Source organism: Perissodus microlepis, chromosome 3, assembly GCF_051167445.1.
Source record: "Perissodus microlepis isolate ML-2025 ecotype Zambia chromosome 3, ASM5116744v1, whole genome shotgun sequence".
NCBI classification, from domain to species: domain Eukaryota; kingdom Metazoa; phylum Chordata; class Actinopteri; order Cichliformes; family Cichlidae; genus Perissodus; species Perissodus microlepis.
In genome coordinates this window covers 31358753-31382870 of record NC_140463.1, presented here as the reverse complement: position 1 = coordinate 31382870, position 24118 = coordinate 31358753, and the positions used below count along the sequence as shown (strand labels likewise).

At 39.6% G+C, this 24118-nt stretch overlaps 1 protein-coding gene across 3 annotated transcripts in view; it reads right to left on the bottom strand.

The window, feature by feature from the left end:
* The window catches only part of LOC146391193 (protein NLRC3-like), a 56841-nt gene that overhangs the window by 20793 nt on the left and 11930 nt on the right, over positions 1-24118 (bottom strand). For all 3 annotated transcript variants that reach the window (XM_084924033.1, XM_084924030.1, XM_084924031.1), the window contains 3 exons: positions 16844-16928; positions 5172-5400; positions 3208-5008 (listed from right to left, as the gene is read on the bottom strand). In XM_084924033.1, the coding sequence (XP_084780159.1) occupies positions 3208-5008; positions 5172-5400; positions 16844-16928 (2115 nt within the window). The remainder of the gene's footprint in view (positions 1-3207; positions 5009-5171; positions 5401-16843; positions 16929-24118) is intronic.

Sequence of the window (24118 nt, the reverse complement as noted above, 5' to 3'; positions counted from 1 at the left end):
TAAAAGTAAAGAAGTCTTGAGAACAAATGATCTGCCAGATGATTCTGTTTCTCCGCAGGAGTAGAGTCTGAAGTCTGGAGATTGGATGTTGATAAGGCCATGGAGAGGAAGTGCTGGTCCAGTCCGCGGTGGAAGGTTCCTATCGGGTGCTGCTGACGATGACCACAGCAGTGAAGATTGCCGGAAGAAACACTTGGATACATCAAGTGCACTGCAAGAAGGTGACACACATCCAGGCCAGCTCGGAGTAAGTGGCAGGAAGACCGGGTACAAAGGGGGGGGGGGGAAAGCCTCCAGGGCCCTTCGTCTCAATCCGGTGAAGAAACCAACTGAGCCACAGGTACTCATCAGAATGACTGGGAATGTGCTGTGCATCTTCTTGAGCCTGTGGACCCAGAGTGGGATGACAGGGAGCGCACTGGGACAGAGCAAACCACACCCAGTACCCGCATGGGTTTTCAACTAACTACTGGTGGCAGTTTAAGAACACAACCACTCACATAAACAACGAGACCAATGGTTATGCTTGTGATGCCACTGGCTACACATTCTTCTGGACTGTGGCCATATAGCATCACTGAGAGCGAGACAGTTTGTTTGGTTGCCTTAGCAACACATCCAGGTGTAAACATACTTGGAACACTGCCAACTTTTCAACTGCTCTGAACCTGAATGGAAGGTTGATTCACCAGTAGCTGGGAAGGTGAACTGCTCTGGTACGACAGACCTGCTCGTCTGACTCAAAGGATCTGACTCGCTGCAGGACACTGAACAGTTAAACGAACTGGAAACAGGCCAATTGCCTATGTGTATGAAGGACAATGGATTAGTCCAAGTTGGAGATTAACCATGGAACATGGCAACATCACCTATTCTTTTGTCTTCTGCAAGAAGGATGTAAACAGAGAAGCCTTTGTCTACATTTACATCATGAACACTTCTCTAAGCTGATTGAGGTTTTGAGCCAAGAAGATCAAAACAGCTTGATCCAATTTCCCTTACAAAGCTTTTTCTGCCGTGATAACAGGACAGGAGAAGAGTTGTAAATGCAGATAATTCACCGGTTGACTCTAACCCCCACAGGATGCCTACAGTGAGATTTGGGGGTTTGATAGGAGTCATAAAAAAGGGTGTTGACCATGCTACAGCTTTGAAGTTAGCTGAGAGCCACATGGACAAACAATAAAGTCAACTGATGTGTTTAAATGCCTATGTCTGTATACAGTTGGATTGTAGTGACATATGATTTTTGAGAATGATGATTCTTCTTGTTTGACTTTTGACATTCAGTTGTTTACTTGCAGAAATACATAATGAATTGCACGACAGGAGTAGATGCACCACAAGGCTGGATAGCTTGGTTAATGTCTGGTCCTTGGTGGCATCCTCTTTTGAAAATATTAATTCCTGTTTTTGGACTGTTGACATTGATTTGCTTATGTATAGGATGCATTTTACCGTGTATAAGATCAATGCTAACTAAAATGATTCCTAATACATTTGTTAATTATGTACTTTTATAACAACATGACATGACTGAAATTACTGACATGACAGAAGCCTGTGTATAAATGACGCCTGCGCTGAAAATGTCAAGTATGAGGTGCATGGCTTAGAATATACTACATAGGAATAATTTGGAGCATAAAAATAACATAACAGGAGGGAATGTTAGAGTGAATTGTTAAATGTTTGTCATTTTTATGTTTACCATTTGTACATTGTTTTAACTCTGATGAAAGAAATTCTACTGTCCTTCCCCCCAGATTCTCGAGGTTCTAGGTGGGGGGCTGTAGTCTTTTATCACAGACACATCCTTGTGCTTTTGATGTAAGCTTCCGCGTTTACGACCCTTTGGTCAGCAGGTCTGACACACACACACACACACACACACACACACACACACACACACACACATTCTTATTTAAATACAGAAGTTCACACATATACATACAATGTCTGTCTTAGAACCAAGGGGGCGTGGCTTTGTTCTGACGTGTTTTGTGTGAACTGTCTCTCAATAAAAGGCAGCAGGAGGAGGTCAGATCTGGAGGTCATTTTCGTGGTGGACACAGACGAGGCCTCCCTTGCGCAAATAATCGATCGATCGACTGTCTTGTTTTCTTCATGATGAATAAGTCTCTAGAATTAGCGGGGCTTGTGGAAACACAGACCCAACACCATATATGCCCTATAGCTGCAGAAAAGGCTAACATTGTTATCGTTTTACAAAAAAAAAACAGTTAAACATGAGAGGTTTTTGGACAAAGTTTGTGTTTTTTCCATTGTTTAAGCACTGCTTCCAGCCAAGAGTGATACCATATATGCCCTATAGCTGTAGAAAAGGCTAACATTGTTATCTTTTTTTAAAAAAAAAACAGCTAAACATGAGAGGTTTTTGGACAAAGTTTGTGTTCTCCATTCTTTAAGCACCGATTCGAGCACTGGTTCGAGCACTGGTTCGAGCACCGGTTCGAGCACCGTTTAAGCACCGGCACCGTTTCAAAAGTACCGGTTTGGCACTGGTATCAGATAAAACCTAAACGATACCCATCCCTAATTGTACCTTATTTGGTGTCCAGATGTCAGAATTAAATGATCCAGTTCATTCTTTCACCACACTTTTTATCCAGGTTCCCTGCAATGCTTTTTAAATCCAGCAGATGTTGCAATTCAGCGACACACCAACACGGTGTTGACATAGTAAAGGGCAATGTACCACACACTAGGCATTACCCACTTGTCACTAATATTAACAAACTATGTGGCAATAGGTAATAGGTAATGGCAATATCCAACACTTTGTAATGGCTTTTTTTCTTGCTGTCCATAGGATTTTCATGACATATTTGTCCGCTTTGCTTAGCCCATCTGGGGTATATCCTAAATACCCATCGATTTTCTTCCACTTATCTGGGGTTGGGTTGCAGAGGCAGCAGCCTAAGCAGAGAAATTCAGAGCTCTCTCCCCAGCCACCTCCTTAAGCTTACCCAGGGGAACAAAGAGGTGTTCCCAGGCCAGCTGAGACATATAATCTTTCTATCATGTCCTGGGTCTATCCTGGAGGACAGTTATTTCATTCAATTTTTTTAAAGACATCAGCAACCATTACACTGTTTTGGTTTTTTTGAATTGTGCATGTGCTCTTGTTTTTGTTAAGTAGAATCACCATTTTAAAACTAAAGAATTGAGTACATCTTTACTTACAGAGTTTTGTTTGAGGCTTTGACTACTGGCAGCAGCTTCAGAAGAGCCTCTTCTGAAGCTGAGTATTTTTTCAGGTCAAAGACATCCAGATCTCTTTCTGATGACAGTAAGATGAAGACCAGAGCTGACCACTGAGCAGGAGACAACAGTTCTGTGGAGAGACTTCCAGAGCTCAGGGACTGTTGGATCTCCTCCACTAGAGAACAATCATTCAGTTCATTCAGACAGTGGAATAGATTGATGCTTTTTTCTGCAGACAGATTTTCACTGATCTTCTTCTTGATGTACTGAATTGTTTCATGATTGGTCTGTGAGCTATCTTCTGTCAGTGTCAGGAGACCTCCTAAGAGGGTCTGATTAGTCTGCAGTGAAAGACCCAAGAGGAAGCGAAGGAACAGGTCCAGGTATCCATGTGGACTCTGTAAGGCCTTGTCTACAGCATTTGGGTAGAAGTATTTTTCTACAGACTCACTTCTATCAGACTTTTGAGAAACTGTTTGTTTTTCTTCCAGGCTATTAACTCCAGAGTTAACAAATGTCAGATGGACATGTAGAGCAGCCAGAAACTCCTGAACACTCAGATGGATGAAGCAGAACACCTTGTCCTGGTACAGTCCTCTTTCCTCTTTAAAGATCTGTGTAAACACTCCTGAGTACACTGAGGCTGCGCCGATATCAATGCCACACTCTGTCAGGTCTGATTCATAGAAGATCAGGTTGCCTTTCTGCAGCTGCTCAAAAGCCAGTTTTCCAAGTGACTCAATCATCTTCTTGTTGTCTGGAGTCCAGTGTGGGTCTGTCTCAGCTCCTCCTTCATACTTGACCTTTTTCACTTTTGTCTGAACCACCAGGAAGTGGATGTACATCTCAGTCAGGGTCTTGGGCAGCTCTCCTGCCTCTCTGGTTTTCACCACATCCTCTAGAACTGTAGCAGTGATCCAGCAAAAGACTGGGATGTGGCACATAATGTGGAGGCTTCGTGATATCTTGATATGGGAGATGATCCTCTTGGCCTGCTTCTTATCTCTGAATCTCTTCTTGAAATACTCCTCCTTCTGTTGGTCAGTGAACCCTCTGACTTCGGTCACCATGTCAATATATCTAGGAGGGATCTGACTAGCTGCTGCAGGTCGTGTGGTTATCCACAGGCGAGCAGATGGAAGCAGGTCCCCCCTGATGAGGTTTGTCAGCAGTATATCCACTGAGGTGGACTTTGCAGAGTCAGTTATGATTTTGGTTTTCTCAAAGTCCAGAGGAAGTCGACACTCATCAAGGCCATCAAAGATGAACACGATCTGGACGTTTTCAAAGCTACAGATTCCCGCTTCCTTGATTTCAGTAAAAAAATAATGAACAAGCTCCACCAAGCTGAACTTTTCCCCTTTCAACACATTCAACTCTCTGAAAGTGAATGGAAATGTGAATTCGATGTTCTTATTGGCTTTGTCTTCAGACCAATCCAAAGTAAACTTCTGTGTTAGGACTGTTTTCCCAATGCCAGCCACCCCCTTTGTCAGCACTGTTCTGATGGGTTTATCTCCTCCAGGTTTAAAGATATCTTCTTGTGTGATTGCTGTTTCTGGACTGTCAAGTTTCCTAGATGCTGTTTCAATTTGCCTGACCTCATGTTCATTATTGATCTCTGCAGCCCCTCCCTCTGTAATGTAGAGTTCTGTGTAGATTTGATTCAGAAAGGTTTGGTTTCCTGCTTTAGCAATCCCCTCAAACACACACTGGAACTTGTTCTTCAGGTTTAATTTAAGTGCACGCTGACCCCACTGTACACCTTTAGAGGAAGTTCCTAAAGGAAGAAATTGACAAAAAATAAAATTGAAGAATTTACCAATTGCACATGACCCCCCACACCACAAAAAAAAAAAAAAAAAAAAAAAAAAATTGAATACATGCCGGGCCATTTTGTGAAATGCTTGTTTAATAGATGTCTCTCTTTAGAGAACTCTTACTGCTCTGCAGACGATTAGCCAACTCCTCTTGATTCATTCTCCTCAGGAAGTGCAGTGTGATCTTCACAAATGCCTCTCTGCTGCTCCTACTCTGTTCTTCATCCTCACCCTCTAACACCTCCTCATCTTCCCTCGCTTTCTCTGAGTTTTCTGGTTGATCTGGATTCAGAACCTTCTGGATCTTCTTCAGCTCGTTCTTCACAAAAGTAACAATGTTGTCCTCCAGGAGCTGGAACATAATACTTCATTAGTTATTCAATCATCCACAACCTTAAATGATTCGTTGGTGGATGAAAAAAAAGGACAGAAAAGGCAAAACACATACACATATACACAAATCAAAACTACAGAAATCAGAAGACAAAAGCTAGTAGTTTAGTAGTGGTTTATACAGTGGTCCCTCGCTATATCGCGGTTCACTTTTCGTGGCCTCGCTGTTTCACTGATTTTTTTCTGCGCAACATTGCATGCTTTTTTTTCTTTCAGCGCATTGTATTCTACGTCCTGATCGGCTGTAGACCATTATCAATCAATCTCCTCCGTGCCGTGTCTCCTGTACCGTACAGAATATGTTCAGCTTGTCAAATTTACATAAATCTTCGATTGCCAGCGGTGTGACTCTGAAGTGCTGTACTGTATGTTTGTAAGTAACAAACACAACAATGTCAACGAAACGTTTTGCACCATCAAAGGTACCTGCGGTGAACTTCTTCACAAATAAAATTTTAATAATTAGAGAGAAAATTACCAATAATCATCCCACAGATTTAATATTATCTACAGCTACTTTCAGTACCATTGATATTCATTTAGACTCCTTTTCTCCAATCGATCTTTCTGAGTTAACTTCAATAATTACTTCCTCCAAACCATCAACGTGTCTTTTAGACCCCATTCCTACAAAACTGCTCAAACAAGTCCTGCCATAAATTAATGCTTCAATCTTAAATATGATCAACCTCTCTCTAATAATCAGCTATGTACCACAGGCCTTCAAGCTGGCAGTAGTTAAACCTTTACTTAAAAAGCCATCCGTAGACCCAGCTGTCTTAGCTAATTATAGGCCAATCTCCAACCTTCCTTTCATATCAAAAATCCCCGAAAGAGTAGTTGTCAAACAGCTAACAGATCATCTGCAGAGGAATGGCTTATTTGAAGAGTTTCAGTCAGGTTTCAGAGCTCATCACAGCACAGAAACAGCTTTAGTGACGGTTACAAATGATCTTCTTATGGCCTCTGACAGTGAACTGCTAGACCTTAGCGCAGTGTTCAATACTGTTGACCATAATATTCTATTAGAGTGATTAGAACATGCTATAGGTATTACAGGTACTGCGCTGCGGGGTTTGTATCATATCTATCTAATAGACTCCAATTTGTGCATGTAAATGGAGAGTCCTCTTCACACGCTAAGCTCAATTATGGTGTTCCACAGGGTTCAGTGCTTGGACCAATTCTGTTTACATTATACATGCTTCCCCTAGGCAGTATCATTACAAGACATAGTATACATTTTCACTGCTATGCAGATGACACCCAACTCTATCTGTCCATGAAGCCAGATAACACACACCAATTAGTTAAACTGCAGGAATGTCTTAAAGACATAAAGACCTGGATGGCCGCTAACTTTCTGCTTCTTAATTCAGATAAAACTGAGGTTATTGTACTCGGCCCTGAAAATCTTAGAAATATGGTATCGAACCAGATTCTTACTCTGGATGGCATTACCTTGGCCTCCAGTAACGCTGTGAGGAACCTTGGAGTCATTTTTGACCAAAACATGTCCTTCAATGCACATATTAAACAAATATGTAAGACTGCTTTCTTCCATTTGCGCAACATCTTTAAAATTAGAAATATCCTGTTGCAGAGTGACGCTGAAAAACTGGTTCATGCATTTATTACTTCTAGGCTGGACTACTGTAATTCATTATTATCAGGATGTCCTAAAAACTCCCTGAAAAGCCTTCAGTTAATCCAAAATGCTGCAGCAAGAGTCCTGACAGGGACTAGAAAGAGAGAGCATATTTCTCCTGTTTTGGCTTCCCTTCATTGGCTTCCCGTTAAATCCAGAATTGAATTCAAAATCCTGCTCCTCACATACAAGGTCTTAAATAATCAGGCCCCATCTTATCTTAATGACCTTGTAGTACCATATCACCCTATTAGAGCACTTTGCTCTCGCACTGCAGGCTTACTTGTTGTTCCTAGAGTATTTAAAAGTAGAATGGGAGGGAGAGCCTTCAATTTTCAGGCCCCTCTTCTGTGGAACCAGCTTCCAGTTTGGATTCGGGGGACAGACACTATCTCTACTTTTAAGATTAGGCTTAAAACTTTCCTTTTTGGTAAAGCACATAGTTAGGGCTGGATCAGGTGACCCTGAATCCTCCCTTAGTTATGCTGCAATAGACGTAGGCTGCCGGGGGATTCCCATGATGCATTGCGTTTTTCCTTTCCAGGTTAACAAAGAGGTGTTCCCAGGCCAGCTGAGACAAATAATCTTTCTATCATGTCCTGGGTCTATCCTGGAGGACAGTTATTTCTCACTCACTATGTGTTAATAGACCTCTCTGCATTGAATCATACCTGTTATTAACCTCTGTCTCTCTTCCACAGCATGTCTTTATCCTGTTTTCCTTCTCTCACCCCAACCGGTCGCAGCAGATGGCTGCCCCTCTTTGAGCCTGGTTCTGCAGGAGGTTTCATCCTGTTAAAAGGGAGTTTTTCCTTCCCACTGTCGCCAAAGTGCTTGCTCATAGGGGGTCATATGATTGTTGGGTTTTTCTCTGTATCTGTTATTGTACGACCTACTGTACAATATAAAGTGCCTTGAGGCAACTGTTGTTGTGATTTGGCGCTATATAAATAAAAATTGAATTGAATTGAAATTGAATTGAATTGCGGTAGCACCCAAAAGGCAGAGGAAGATGCTAACCATCGCACAAAATTTGGACTTCTGGACAGGGTAGAAGGAAGGTAGAAGTTACCGTATTTTTCGGACCATAAGGCACACCGGGTTATAAAGTGTATTAACCGAAACAAAACAGATATGTCAAGAAAAGTGTGTACAGCTTTAAAACATCTATAATAATTGTAAAAAAATAAAGTTCGCTACTTCGCGGATTTCAACCTATTGCAGGTTATTTTTAGAACGTAACCCCCACGATAAACGAGGGAACACTGCAAACACATGGAAAATCTCTTAGCAGCCCTGGCCTACAGCTGTATTACCAACCGGCCCAATTGCTAATTCTAAGCCTTATCAAAAAGAACAGTTTTAAGCCTAATTTAAACAACAAAGGCTTTTGTACAGCGTATTAAATGAATTCCAGAAAGCGTGTTCAATACTTTTTCCCACTGTCATTTCTTATTATTACCAGAGGCTGGAAGTAATGAATAGGGATGGGATTTGACAAGAATTTAGCATTTCCAATTCCATTATTGATATAATTTATCTATTCAATTCCTTATTGATTCCGTTATCGATTGGCATTGGGTTCTCATTGGCTCTGTTTTGAGAGTCACCAGCATCGCTAAGTAGCAATAAAGAAATTACGTTCATGCAAATTAATTCCATGCTGTAGGTCGAATGTTTGTCCATCTTTGCTCAGGTATTTCCCCTCTTTGTTGTGATCAGTGTTGGACGGGGTTACTCAAAAAAGTTATCATTACACATATAACACAGAATAACTTTCTTACAGTAATGCAGAATGTTACTTACAGTAATTACTCCCAGGAAAAAGTAATTAGTTACACTAATCTGTACATTACTTTCATGTTACTCTTTAAAATAGTTGAAACACACCATCTCACAATCACCATTTAACATTATAAACCTGAGGCTCCAACCCCACACACCAACACATATTGGCTCTTTTAATGAACGCTGCCTTGTCATTCTCAATCAGGTCACTCCTTACAAAACTAGCCATCACTCTGTTATCGCAAACCCTAGTCAAACAAGCAAACCCATGGTCTTAGACGTTCCTGTCGAAAAGCAAAATGTCGCTGGAAATCCACAGGTCTGATTGTCCATCATAAATACTTAAAAGAGCTTCTTCACTTAAATAATGAGTCAATGAAAGAGGCTAGATCCACTTATTTAAATAATATTATAAATCGCCATAAGAGTAATCCAAGGGTATTATTTGAGACTGTCATAACTGTCTGAGACTGGTTCCCTTTTTACTTATCTGATAGGAGGCTTCCTGTTAGAACAAACAAGTTCTCCTATAACATTGCCTCCATAACCTGAGGGGTTCCACAGAGTTCAGTTTTGGGTCCAATATTATTTTCTTTCTACATTCTTCCTTTGCTGGCAATATTCTGCATTTTAATGGCAATTCTTATCAAGATTCAAGGATTCAAGATTCAAAGCGTTTATTGTCATGTGTACTAAGAAAAAGCATTTCTCTGTACAATGAAATTCTTTCTCTGCTGTCCACACACAGATGCCGGTTAACATGTACAATAGATAAAATACAAATGGACACCAAAAAAATTGAAGTATTAAAAAGATTTATGTGCAAAGGAGCTATGAGCTTAATATGCTGGTTGATATGTGAGATGACCTGATGTGCAAAAATTATTGTTACTGTTAAAACAGGTCAGCTGTTCAAGAGTCTGATAGCAGTGGGGATGAAGGAGTTCTGGAGTCGAGATGTTGGGGGTATGTGGAGTCCATGTTGGGGTGTGTGTGGGGTCTTTGAGGATGGAGGCAGCTCTCCTCTGGACTCTGAGATGGTAGATGCTCTGCAGAGAGGGCAGTGGGGTCCTGGTGATCTTCTACGCAGTTGTTATGACTCTTTGCAGGCGTTTGCAGCCTATAGCAGTAGTGCTACCGTACCATGCAGTGATGCAGCTGGTGAGTCTGCTCTCCATAATGCAGCTGTAGAACCTGCTGAGGATCTTGGCCGACATACCAAATTTCCTCAGCCTTCTCAGGAAATACAGCCACTGCTGAGCCTTCTTGACCAGTTGTGTGGTGTTCAGTGTCCAGGTGAGGTCCTCAGTGATGTAGACGCCCAGGTACCTAAAGCTGCACTTCTCTGCGCCTCTCCACTTCAAGCCCCTGGATAAATAGCAGCTGGTGAGGCCTCCTCTTCTTCCTCGTGTCCACTATCACCTCTTTTGTCTAATCAATATTGAGGGTGAGGTTGATGTCCTCACTGTCCTCTTTGATCTGGGGGGTTCTGGAAGGTCTGGGAAGTCTGGGAAGTCTGGGGGGTGTCGAAGCGGGTGTAGAATCGATTGAGGTCATCCAGCAGACTGCCTGCAGAGCTGATGGTGCTGATGGCAGCCCAGTTCTCTGTGATGTGCTGTAAGCCTTGCTACATCCGCCTGGGGTCAGCAGAAGAGTAGAAGCCATCCAGCTTCTATTTGTACTACCTCTTAGCCGCTGTAATGGCTTTCCTCAGTCCATACTTCGCAGCTTTGTACTCCGTCTCATTGCCTGATCTAAATGCAAGAGACCAAGTACGCAGCATGTGTCGTACCTGACTGTTGATCCAGGGCTTCTGGTTTGGGAACTTTCTGACGTGTGTGGTGGGCACAATATGGTTAACACAGGTGCTGATGTACCTAGTCACGTATTCAGCATAATCCTGTATATTGACAGAGCAGCTCTCCATGGTGGCTGCAATTTGAAACACATCCCAATCTGTTTGGGCAAAGCAGTCCTGTAGGATGCTCTCAGACTCTGGGATCCACAGTTTAACGGGTTTGATGACCGGGTTTGATTGTTTCAGTTTCTGCCTGTAAGCCGGGTACATGAACAGAGAGATATGGTCAGACTGTCCAAAGTGGGGATGTGGTGCAGCCCTATATGCACCGTGTATGTTGCTGTAAACATGATCCAGGGTGTTCTTGTCACAGGTAGGAATGGCCACATGTTAGTGGTATTTTGGGAGTACAGTCCGTAAGTTGTCTGTGAAGGTTCTCAGTCATCCAGGTCATCATAGTCTAAGGAGCTTGGTAAGAAAAGCATCAGACGCTTTTCTTTCCAAGTCCATAAGTTGCACTTATTAAAGTCACCGGTGATGATAAAAACAGCATCTAAATGAGTTGTCTCTAATGCGCTGATGATGCCATGGGGTTTGCTGAGCGCTGCCACAGAGTCAGCACGCAGATGGATGTAATCAATGGCCAAAAACACAGCTGAGAACTCCAGCGGCATTTTAGGATTAAAAACTCCACGTCTGGAGAACCATGCTTCTGGACATTTGCAAGTCTCTACACCATGACTTGTTAATGAACGCACACACACACCTCCCCTGATAGCCTTACCGGAGGGAGCAGTTCGCTCTCCTCAGTGTAGGGAGTGAGTCTGCACCTAAACGGCGCACTCCGGGACTTTGTCTGAGAGCCAGGTCTCTGTGAAAATAAGAGCGCAGCATTCTCTAATTTCCCGCTGTGTTGTGATCCTGGCTCGTAGTTCGTCCAGTTTGTTTTCCAGGGACTTCACATTGGCCAGCAAGAGGCTTGGTAGCAGTGGTCGGCTAGACCGAGCTTTTAGCCTGGCATGGAGCCCCCCCCCCCCCCCCGGCTCGCTTACGTCGCGCCGTCTTCGAAGTGCACTCCTGGGGTCGGCTGACTCACTGGGGCTCGGTGCGTCGGGGCCTTCCTGGAGGTGGTGGTGGTGGCGGTGTCTACAATGACTTGAAGCTCCAGTGTAAGAGTAAAGTCCAAAGGAAGGGTAAAGTGTGAGTTATGGAAGATTGTGTGATTTATCGATGTCCAGTTGTGCCGATATGTTAACAGTGCACAGCACTTATCCAGTGCAAAAAAGAACAAAAACCAAACAACAACAAACAACAAGTAGGCATCTGAGAGCGGAGCAAGCAAACACGTCTGACACCGAGGGGCGCCATGATTATCATTTCTATGCCGATGACATTCAGCTGTATGTGTCTTTTAAGCCTCATCAGCTGGACAGATTGTCCAACCTAGTCTACTGCTTAACTCAAGTTACTGGTTGGCTCTCTGGCAATTACCTTATTTTAAACACCAACAAGACTGAGACCATGATTATAGCTCTTCCTGAACTATTTTCTAAAATCAGTCGGGTTCTTGCTTCTTTTTGTCCAACTGCTAAGTCAGACACTTGAAATGTTGATATAATATTTGATTCTTCTCTGGGCTTTAACTTGCATGTAAAATCTTTTATCTTTATTTTATTTTTCCTGTTTCTTTCATTTGTTTATTGCAATATGGTCTCCTCAGCCAAACTGGGAAAAATTGTACATACATTTGTGTCATTGCATTGAAATTATTGTAATGCCCTGTTTACGAGCTTGGACAAATCATTTGTTTCTCACCTCCAAGCTATACAAAATGCTGTGGCCAGTCTACTGACATGTTCTAGCAAGCAAGCTCACATTTCTCCTATTTTATATTCTTTACATTGGCAACCAATAAATTTTAGGATTCATTTCAAAACTCTAGTTTTAACATACAGAGGACTAAATGGCCAGGCCCAAGACTGTTTATTTCAGCTTCTTACAAAACACTCTGCTGCTTGTTGTCTACATTCACACACTCAGAAATCGTTAGTTGTTCCCTGTACACATCTAAAGACTAAAGGGAACAGAGCCTTTCAGTCTGTGGCACGAAGGTTGTGAAAGAGTCTACCACCACAAGTACTTTTGGTTGACTCTGGATTCTTTTAAAAAGCACTTAAAATCTTTTCTGTTTGTTCTATTCCTGATTTTTTTAATTTAATTATTATTTATTTACTTTAAAACTAAGTGTTAATTTTTCTGTCTTTTATTTATTCTTTTGTATTATTGATTTTGGCACCGAATGGTCATGCTGATTTTACCCTTTTGTGTACAGCGCTTTGTAGCTGTTTGTCTATGGAAAGCACTTAATAAATAAACTTTCTTACTTACTTAGAAAATCCTTAAAGTGGGCACACATTTCTAAGATCTTTCTCTTATTGGAATACAAACCTGACTGCACAAAGCAAAGACAGTGCTTTAGAAATGTGAACAGGTAGAAACGGAGGCTGCAGCCTGGCTGCTCACCTGCTTGTTACCTATTAAAGTTAAGGGTCTGGCTGCTGGAGTCGGCATTAACTCAGCTTTCATTCTGTGCTCTTGGCTAGCCTAGCATTAGCATGATGTCTTAGCAGATGCTTGTAAAGTACCAAAGTTTTGTTACCAAAGATTACTCTGATTTATGATACTCCACCATCTTACTCCTCAAAACCAAATCTAACACCTTACAAGTAACGCGGTACCGCAATCACTTTTTCAAGTAACGAGTAAAGTAAGCGGTCCCCAACCCCCAGGGACCGGTACCGGTCCATGAGTAGTTTGGTACTGGGCCGCGAGAGTTGAGGCTCTGGTGTGAAAATTTATGGTTTTCAGGGTTTTTATCGTTAACTAGGTTTTCATGGGTCTTTTCCCATGTGTTATGGATAAATTTATAAACTTTGCAGGTATTCTGGATAAAAGTCATGGCAGAATACCCCGAGATTGCTGCAACAGTACTAAAAACCCTGTTGCCGTTTCCGACATCATATCTGTGTGAAGCGGGGTTTTCTGCAGTTACAGCTACCAAAACAAAATTGTGGAGCAGACTAAGCATAAGCAAAACACTTTGGGTGTCATTGTCCCCTATTACACCCAGGTGGGACCATCTCATTGCAGAAACCCAAGCACAGGTTTCTCGTTGATTTTGAGTTATGGGGAATTATATATTTTCATGTACTTTATATTTGTTTTGTAGTTGTGTGTCTTATTTTGAAAGAAATATTTACACGTTACCATAGCAACCAGAGAGCATTAAGGGGCAGAGAGGGAGATGTTACTCTCAATGTTGTTGGTGCAGGAGGAGGACGCTGCTAATAATGTTGCACAATTACACAGTGAATTAGCATTTATTATTATATTTTAAAAATACCACAGTTTTTGTCTTGGTCATATCATTTTATTTTGTTGTATTCATCCGCGACACCTTAAAGGCCGGTCCGTGAAAATATTGTCTGACATGTCCGTGGCACAAAAAAGGTTGGAGACCGCTGAAGTAAGGCATAACTATTGCAAAAAAAAGTAATTAGATTACTGTTACTTTCCCGTAAGCACACTGCGTTACTAAACCGTGATTTTGTTTGTGAGAGTGTCTCATGACAATGATGTAAGCGCATGCAACAGACATGTGCAGATCAACAACGGATAATATGGAGTACAAGAGAGAGTATGACGATGCAGCGTTTAAAGCTTGGAAGCACTTCCATTACTTTGAGTTTAATTCTGTAAAAAGTGACAAAAACATTAGCGTCCGCTGTACACTCTGCGTGGGAAGAAAACTTATTTTTACAGCGAAAAATTAAACTTTAAATCTGAGGAAGCACCTAGCACGCTGCCCATGGGAATGTGAAATTCACAGAGAAACCCCGGATCCCCCCGCTGACACTGTGGCACTAGGCAAACCGGCACCGGGCAAAAAAACAGGTGAAAATAGACTTCAGAGCGATGGGACTTAGTGCTGCTGAATCTTTTTTATTGATCGAATCAATTTTATTTATTTTTTGCTGTGTTTTACTTGTGTCTATTTGAAAGAGTGGGTGTAAACACAAAAAGTAGTAAAAGTAACTTGACCAACACTGCTTTTTGACTACAGTTAGAGATTATTTGGAAGCATAATTTTGAGAATAAATCAGGTCTTCCAAAACTTCAACAAACCTTTGACACAAAATACCAATACAGAGAAAATTACAGAATCTCACATTGTGTTGAACTAACAGGTATTTTTTAGAGATGGCACGATACCACTTTTTTATGTCCGATACCGATACCGATATCATAAATTTGGATATCTGCCGATACCGATATGAATCCGATATAGTGTTTTTTAATCAATAAAACAGTTTTTTTTAAATATCTTGCTGCATTTTGTATAAGTTCATACTCAAGTTTAAAACAACAACTACACTAAAGCTATTCTGTTATACCTGTATGCAAAAAAAAATATTTCATAGTTCAGCAATACTAATCAATCTAATAAACTTAAACCTACACCATCCTCCCTATTCTGGTATTTTAAAGAGTACTTAGCGTAAATATTAAGCAACCTAACTAATAGGGTTCCAACTCCCAGCAACAACAAAAATAAATAAATAAAAAATAGGGAACCACCCCTCACGGTCCACCTCATGATGCTTAATCGACGTAATCAACCTTAATTTGATGCAGTGTGGAAAAAAATGCACAGAAATCAATTATTTTTCAAGAAATATTAAATAGATTCAACATATTTCTTCAACAAAATTGCAGACTGCACAGATGGTACCTTCCCAAAGGAAAAAGTACTATAGCTTACTAGGGTATATATATTAGACTTAATAGTTACTATATACAGTAATGGACTTCTATTCATTTTACATCAAATTAAAATTTTGGGTGTCAGATAATTATTTATTAAAAGCTAGACATTTTAAATGAGAATAAGAAAGAAAAGTATGTCTTTGTGCCCCCTTTTCCCTGTTAATGCCCTATCGGCCCCCCTGGCTAAACTTTGCTAGATCCGCCCCTGCAGAGTTACCAGCGTCAGCTACGTAGAAAAAGATCCTGGTGTAGAAAGTAATATTAAATAAATTCTAACAACAGCTTATCAAGCTTAAACGTGCTGCTGTTGTTTATCCACTGGTTTCCTCTTTCTGGTGCAAAGTGGGCCAAAAACAAACAAGAGAGACGGACTCGCGACAGAAAAGCCGATCAGCTGATCATTAAGCAGTTTCATGATTGAAGTAGCAGCAAGAAGAGGCAGTCGCTCCATATATCGTTTGTTAAGCTTAACGCAGGAATGCTTTACAAACATTCAGAGATGAACTTACACACTTGCTTTACTTCTCTCTGGGATAACTTTGTCGGAGATGAAATGCCGGGTTGCTAGCGAAGCTCCAAATGCTCAACCAGACCACCGACAGGTCCCGCATGCCACAGCCGCTCTATCACGTGATGCATACTGCTCCAACGTGCTAACGTTCTGAGGCGAGTTACGGCGTGTTGCAAGTTTTGTGAGGTGCTTTCGTGATATTTAATAGATCGGATTACATTTTTTATTTTTCTCCGATATCCGATCCAGTAATTTAGGTCAGTATCGGACCGATACGTAATATCGGATCGGTCCATCTCTAGTACTTTTTGCCTTTTTTTTTTTTTTTTTTTTTTATAAGGGCGGAGGTGAGCCTCTAATGCTAGCAAATTTCTATTCAGTTTATAGTGCCAGACAAAAACTGTACAGTATTCTAAAAAAAAAAAAAAAAAAGAAAAAGAAAAAGAAAAAAAGATTGCATTTGTTACAAATTTTAAAAGAATTACAAAAGAGGGAAGAGGAATAACTAACACAAACAGCCAAGAAATGACAAAAGCAAATGGAAAGCTACAAGTCATGGCTAACTGCTGAGCTAGTGGACCCAAAAACACCCAAAACAAACAAACAAAAAAACAATTAGTATTGTTTAACAGTGAAGTTTGTTGTACATCTTAATTGAGTATTACATGACAACTCACCAATGTATACACATCATGGATAATTTAATTCATGCAGACGAGAGGAACAAGGAATCTGACCACTAACCTTCTGACTGGCAGGCCCCTCATTACCTCATCACACCTAGCATAGAGATAAGTAAATGTAAAAATAGTTGTTATGCATGTACAAACCATAAATACGGAGTCCAGGTCCATGCCTGTTTGATGTTGCTGGGCAGACTGACCACTGGGAACTTCTGAGCTCTCCTGCTCCACTCTGTGAAGGAATAATGAAGAACAGTATGACTCATATAACAAACCATTATGACCAGTTGCCTAATATTATGTCGGTCCTCTGTTCCATCCTACCATCGGCTAATCCCTGTGGCTCAGAATGTAACGTGTGGTGTCTGACATAAAAACATCTCAGATAATGTAATTGCAGTAAAGGTTAGTGGCTCCTGGTATTCTTTCCAGCTCTCTTGTTATCATAAAATCATTAACCTATTGGTCCAGACACAGGTTTGATAAACCCATGCATAGGACCCATAATATAGAGTGGTATACAAAAGTTTGGGCACCCCTGATAATTTTCATGATTTTTCTTCATAAATCATTGGCTGTTTGGATCAGCAATTCCATTTAAATATATCATATAGCAGATGAACACAATGATATTTGAGAAGTGAAATGAAGTTCATAGGATTTGCAGAAAGTGTGCAATAGTTACTTAAATGAAATTAGGCAGGTGCATAAATTTGGGCACCCCAACAGAAAAATTACATCAATATTTAGTAGATCCTCCTTTTGCAGAGATAACAGCCTCTAAACGTTTCCTATAGCTTCGAATGAGAGTTTGGATTCTGGTTGAAGGTATTTTGGACCACTCTTCCTTACAAAACATCTCCAGTTCAGTCAGGTTTGATGGTTTCCGAACATGGACAGCCCGCTTTAAGTCATACCATAGCTTTTCAATAATATTCAGGTCTGGGGACTGAGATGGCCATTCCAGAATGTTGTACTTGTTTCTCTGCATGAAGGCCTTAGTAGATTTTGACCAGTGTTTAGTTTTGTCTTGTTGAAATATCCAGCCTTGGCACAACTTTCAAATTCACTGATTCTTGAACATTGTTCTCAAGAATCTGCTGTTATTGACTGGAATCCATGTGACCCTCAACTTTAACAAGATTCCCAGTCCCTGCACTGGCCACACAGCCCCACAGCATGATGGAATCACCACCAAATTTTACTTTGGGTAGCAGGTGTTTTTCTTGGGATGCTGTGTTCTGTTCCCTCCATGCATACCGCCTCTTGTTATGTCCAAATAACTCAATTTTAGTTTCTCCTTGTGCAAAGTGCGCTAAATATTTGAATGATGCACAGTGACTCCATCTGCAGCAAGTTGATGTTGTAGGTCTTTGGAGCTGGTCTGTGGGTTGACTGTGACTATTCTCACCATCGTTCGCCTCTGCTTATCTAAGATTTTCCTTGACCTGCCACTTTGGGCCTTAAACAGAACTGTGCCTGTGGTCTTCCATTTCCTCACTATGTTCCTCACAGTGGAAACTGACAGCTGAAATCTCTTTTTGTATCCTTCCCCTAAACCATGATGTTGAACAATCTTTGTTTTTAGGTCATTTGAGAGTTGTTTTGAGGCTCCCATGGTGCCACTCTTCAGAGAAGATGCAAAGAGGAGAAAAACTTGTAGTTGGCCACCTTAAATACCCTTTCTCATGATTGGATTCACCCGTGTATGTAGGTCAAAGGTTAGTGAGCTTACCAAACAAATTTTGTGTTCCAATAATTAGTGCTAAAGGTATTTAAATCAATAAAATGACAAGCGTGCCCAAATTTATGCAACTGCCTAATTTAGTTTAAGTAACTACTGCACACTTTCTGTAAATCCTATAAACTTCATTTCACTTCTCAAATATTATTGTGTTTGTCTACTATATGATATATTTAAATGAAATTGCTGATCCAAACAACCAATGATTTATGAAGAAAAATCATGAAAATTATCAGGGGTGCCCAAACTTTTGCATACCACTGTATATAATTATCACAATGTCTGATGCATGAGCAATTTTCAAACACTATACAAACAAAACACTTTTAAGCATCAGTCTTGGGCGTTCTTTGTGGGTTCATGATTCCCTTTGGTTTTGAGAATCATTTGTGCTTGAGTTTTGTTCTGTGTTATTTTAATTTTTTTTGTAATGTAGCGTATGTATAAGTTCACCAAGGAAATGTAATCATCTCATCAGGCTGCTTGTTCAGCTGCTAGTCTGTTTTTTACACTTTTACTTTGCCACCTTGTCAAACTCAATACTAAGATCATCTTCCCTGCCTTCTCATGAGCCAATTAGCCTCCACTCAAGTCACTCAGAGCTCCATTCAAGCCTCCATCAACATCTTCACCACCACCAGCATCTAGGCTCCAGGGGGTTCTGTCCTTAATCCTACAGCTGGGATTCTGTTCTCATGACAGGTCATTGGAGTCTAACTGTGAAATAGAGAAAATTCTCTATCTCAATAAATAATATTTAAGTGCTTCCAAATTATCTCTACTGTAAATATAGGTGGTATACTTTATATTTTCCTTGATATTAAGTAAGGTATTAGTAAATACGTTAATTATCATTTTTAAACCATTACTCCTCCTTACTGTGTCATGGATATAGATGGTTTAATCTTGAGTAATAAGCTCATACATTTTTATACGTTATAAACGATGGCATGACCATTTCTAAATTAACTATTATATCAAGTACAAACAAGTTTAAGAGCAGTTACTGGTTCACATCACATAGAAAGAAGTATTTACATTATTAGTGTATTAATAGAGGTTTTATAAATGCTTATTTCATATTGTAGTTCATGGTTAATTCAGGCACATACGTGTGGTAGTCAAGTATGTTATGTGACCTTATATAAAGTGAAAACTATCTAGGCTTTATAAACAATTTATAAATGAAATTTTAAAGCCCAACAGTATCTCAAGACTCAAACAACTTAACTCTCAACTATCTTCACAACAGAAAAAGGAAACAGGCAAAACACGAAGTGATACATAACATAATTATTAAGAGACATGAACATAATTAACCTAAGATTTGCAGAAAAGACACATTGAGCAGCCTGAACCACAGGGTACTTTTAATTAAATATATACTGTCATTTCTTAATTTAAAATGAAACATGAATAAGGTTATAGCTTCACAAGAATAAACACCACAACCAACCTATCAATCATATTAAAATGTGTCTGAGATGTTGAAGAGTTTGGAATTTCTTTAGTTTGTTCCTCAGGTTCAACTTTTCTCTGGTTTGTAGTCGTTTAACTAAAATTATGTTGGAAAAGTAACGTGTTTGCAGTGACTGGCAATCTGGGGACTGCCAGTCTGCCTGCAGTGAGCTCTGTAGTCAGATGGAGGCAGTGTACAAAGTATTTGGTACAACTGGTCTGTCAGCCAGCCGTGGAGAAGAGCAAAGTTAACAGACCTAACTTGGCACAGAGAGTTAAAAACAATAAAAAAGTGTCCACTGCAGCCATTGTCTGTGCTTTTCATACTATAATTATATATTTTTTTATGTTTAATTTTTTTTTTTTGCAGTTTTCCCATTTTCAAAATACTTCTCTTAAAATACTGCAGTAACATATTAATACAAGAAGTAATACAACACTGCATCAATTTTCACACAGAGTATTCTGCCTTTTTCTATGAATAATGGCTTTTTGAACTTTTATATAATCATTGATTATAATAATTGAACATCAACAATATATTTTTTAAACATGGATTTTGTTTATATTGCACTACTTTAATTTTAGCTAAGCCTGTTTAAAGCACAGCACTGGACAAGCGCTTGACTTTTTTGTTTAATTATGTGCCACAAAACTGAACCTAGATTGAAATCTCTATTAATTGGCTATGTACCACAGGCCTTTAAAATGGCAAAAGTTAAATCATTACTTAAAAAGCTATCAACTGACCCAGCGGTCTTAGCTAATTATAGGCCAATCTCCAACCTTCCTTTCATATCAAAAATTCTTGAAAGAAAGAATGGCTTATTTGAAGAGTTTCAGTGCTCATCACAGTACATAAAAAGCTTGAAAGTTACAAACAATCTTTTTATGGCCACTGACTGTGGACCTATTTCTGTGCTTTTCATGTTGGATCTCAGTGCAGCATTCAACACTGTCAACCAATATCCTATTAGAGTGATTAGAGCATGCTGTAAGTATTAAAGGTACTGCGCTGGTTTGTATCACATTTATCTAATAGACTCCAATTTGTACATGTAAATGGAGAGTCCTCTTCACACACTAGAATTGACTATGGAGTTCCACAGGGTTCTGTGCTAGGGCCAATTCTGTTTACACTATGCATGCTTCCCTTAGGCAGTATCATCAGAAGACATAGCATACATTTTCACTGCTATGCAGATGACACCCAACTTTATCTATCCATGAAGCCAGATAACTCACACCAATTAGTTAAACTGCAGGAATGCTTTAAAGAAATAAGGAACGACCGCAAGTTTTCTGCTGTTAAATTCAGATAAAACGGAGTTTACTGTATTCAGCCCTAAAATTCTTAGAAATATGGTATCTAACCACATACCTACTCTGGATGGCATTACCTTGGCCTCCAGTAACACTGTGAGGAATCTTGGTGTCATTTTTGACCAGGATATGTCATTCAACGCACATATTAAACATATATTTAGGACTGCTTTTTTCCAATATCTCTAAAATTAAAATCACTCTGTGGGCTTACTTGTCCTAGAGTATTTAAAAATAGAATGGGAGGGAGAGCCTTCAGCTTTCAGATCCCTTTTCTGTGCAACCAGCTTCCTCACATGGTGGTCATATGATTGTTGGTGTTTTCTCTGTTTTCTTTACCTTACAATATAAAATGTCTTGAGGCAACTGTTGTGGTGATTTGACGCTACATGGATAAATCTGAATTGAACGCAATTCAATTAGATTGAATTGTGAAACAAAATTATCTGTCTAAATGTCAATGGCAATATTATTTACACAGCATATTTCGTTAGAATTAAACTCAATGTGCTCAGAGGACAGACGACAAAAAAATAAAAACTTTTGTAGAGCTATCTTCCTGCATTAACAGTTCTGAAGATCTGTATACTATTTCTCACTGCTTTGCAATAACCTTCTTCACATTTTATTTTGAATGAAGTAGTTTATATTTAGGTTGAAGTAGCTTGTGCTGCTCACTGTGTCTCTTCTGTAAACCTTGGGGGCATTATGTTTGCATCTTAGGTTCTAATAATCACAGTATGCATGCATGTATGTTCAATTTCTCCAGCATATAGCGCTGGAGTATTCTAGCTTGGCAGCATGATGGTGTGGTGGTTAGCACTGTCAAACCTCACAGTAAGAAGGTCCTGGGTTCAAATTCACCTGCCTGCTGGTGTTGCTGCGTTTGCAACCTGCAGGCTCTCCCAGTGCCCCTGTGGGCTTTCTCCTCCTCCCATGGCCCAAAGTTAGATTAATTGGTGAATCTGAATTTACCCTAAGTGTGAATAGTTGTCTCTCTATATTAGTACTGTGATTAACTGGCAACTTGTCTAGGGTGTACCCCATGACAGCCGGGACACGCTCCAGAACCCCTACAACTCCAAATTGGATAAGCAGAAGAAACTCTTTTGAACCCAAGCCATCAATCAAGAAACCTGCTTGATGGCTTGGGTTCAAAAATTCAGAACTCTGCAGACATTGTATTTACTAATAAAAGAATGAGAGAGCACATTCTACCTGTTGTATAGTCCTATAGTACACTTGCTTATTTTTATATCCTTTTAAAGCACTTCATGGTCTTGTTCCACTATAAATATCTCACATGTTTAACCAGTCCAGCCCCTAAGGTCCTCTTACTGCAGGAAAAGTAGAATTTTCATCAGTAAGCAGCTGCTTATGCATTACACCATTGACTCAAATTATTAACACCCACCAGATCCTACTAATGGTCTCAGAAAATGTTTCTTGTAAGATTAAATGCTAGAAATGTTTAAGTTTGTTTACATCTCAGTAATGAAGAAACACAAATGTGTTCCCCTGTGAATACAATAAGAATACAAATATGAAGAAATTTTAACTATATGTCATACAATATTATAGAACAACTTTTGAATTAACGATTATCAGATTTACAGAGAAACAAATCTCAGTGATTGATTTCTGACTTTGGGGGCTGATTTGTGGGATGTTGAGTTCTACATGTGCAGCTGTTGAATTTTCAGGTGAGGGATTTAATTGCTCCTGTGAAATAAAATTATTTGCTTCTAATATGTTTTTGCTCGGTTATGACATAAAATCATTTTATATATAACCAAGATTTAGAAATTAGTGTCACATGGGAATTTTTTTCTCTTACTACATAATATTTAAGGTGTGACACCTGTGCTCCAATGACGAGTAGAAATTGAAGAGACTAAGTCCTAGAGTTGCAATATAATCCCAACTAGATTTTTTTCTTTGTACAGCTTAACTCTGTTGCAGCAAGAACACTGTATAGAAATATAGACCATGTGTGTTGGGTTTATAAAAAAATTTTTTTTTAAATTATAAAAAACAATTATTCTATCACTTGAAATTTAAATAACTTATGACAGTTAATTAAGTTAAGGGTTCAGATCCAATTCAAGTTATTTCCTAAAACACAACCCAATCAGAGGCACTGTAGGGTGAGCCATAAGTTACAATATAGAGAATAATATTCCCTATATAGTCTTTTAAAATAAACTAAAAAATACAGAGGTTCTGACATCAGAAACCTCATACCCTGTTATGGCCAGTTGCACCCTCATACAGTAGCCGTATAAGGTCTGGTCCTTTGCGACACTTTGTATGGGCAGAAATCTGTGCCATCAGAAACTCAATTTGAATAAGTTAAATTCGAATTTGAATTGCTCGGATTGAATCTGAATTGTAACTTAAATAAATGCTTTTAAAAACTGAATATGAATTATCCTAATTTGAAATTCAATTTATTGGTTTGAAAATGATCATCACTAAATTGAAATTGAATTTTATATTTTGAAAATGAATTAATTTGCTTTGAAACCGTATTTTATCCTTTAAAAGTTTAGCTCTCGAATAATTTCAGATTCACTTCTCACCATTCAATTTCAGTTCCAAAATTCAGTTTTTGGGGACTTACATCCGGTTCCGGTTCAAGAGTAATCGAGCACAGATTAATAGAACTACGTTTTACTAGCGGACCGAAAGTGTTACTGACGGGAATCTACAGCGTCTTGAGCTGAATTAAGACTTCAGAAGTCATTCGTCATGTCGAATGACCAGCGGATAAACTCTCAGGTTGGTAATAAATGTATTACATGTATAAGAACAAGCGTCATGTTAACAAATGATAGCCGTACAGTAACTTTTATGCTTATTGTAGCTGTTAGCTAAAAACGCTAATTTAGCGTAGT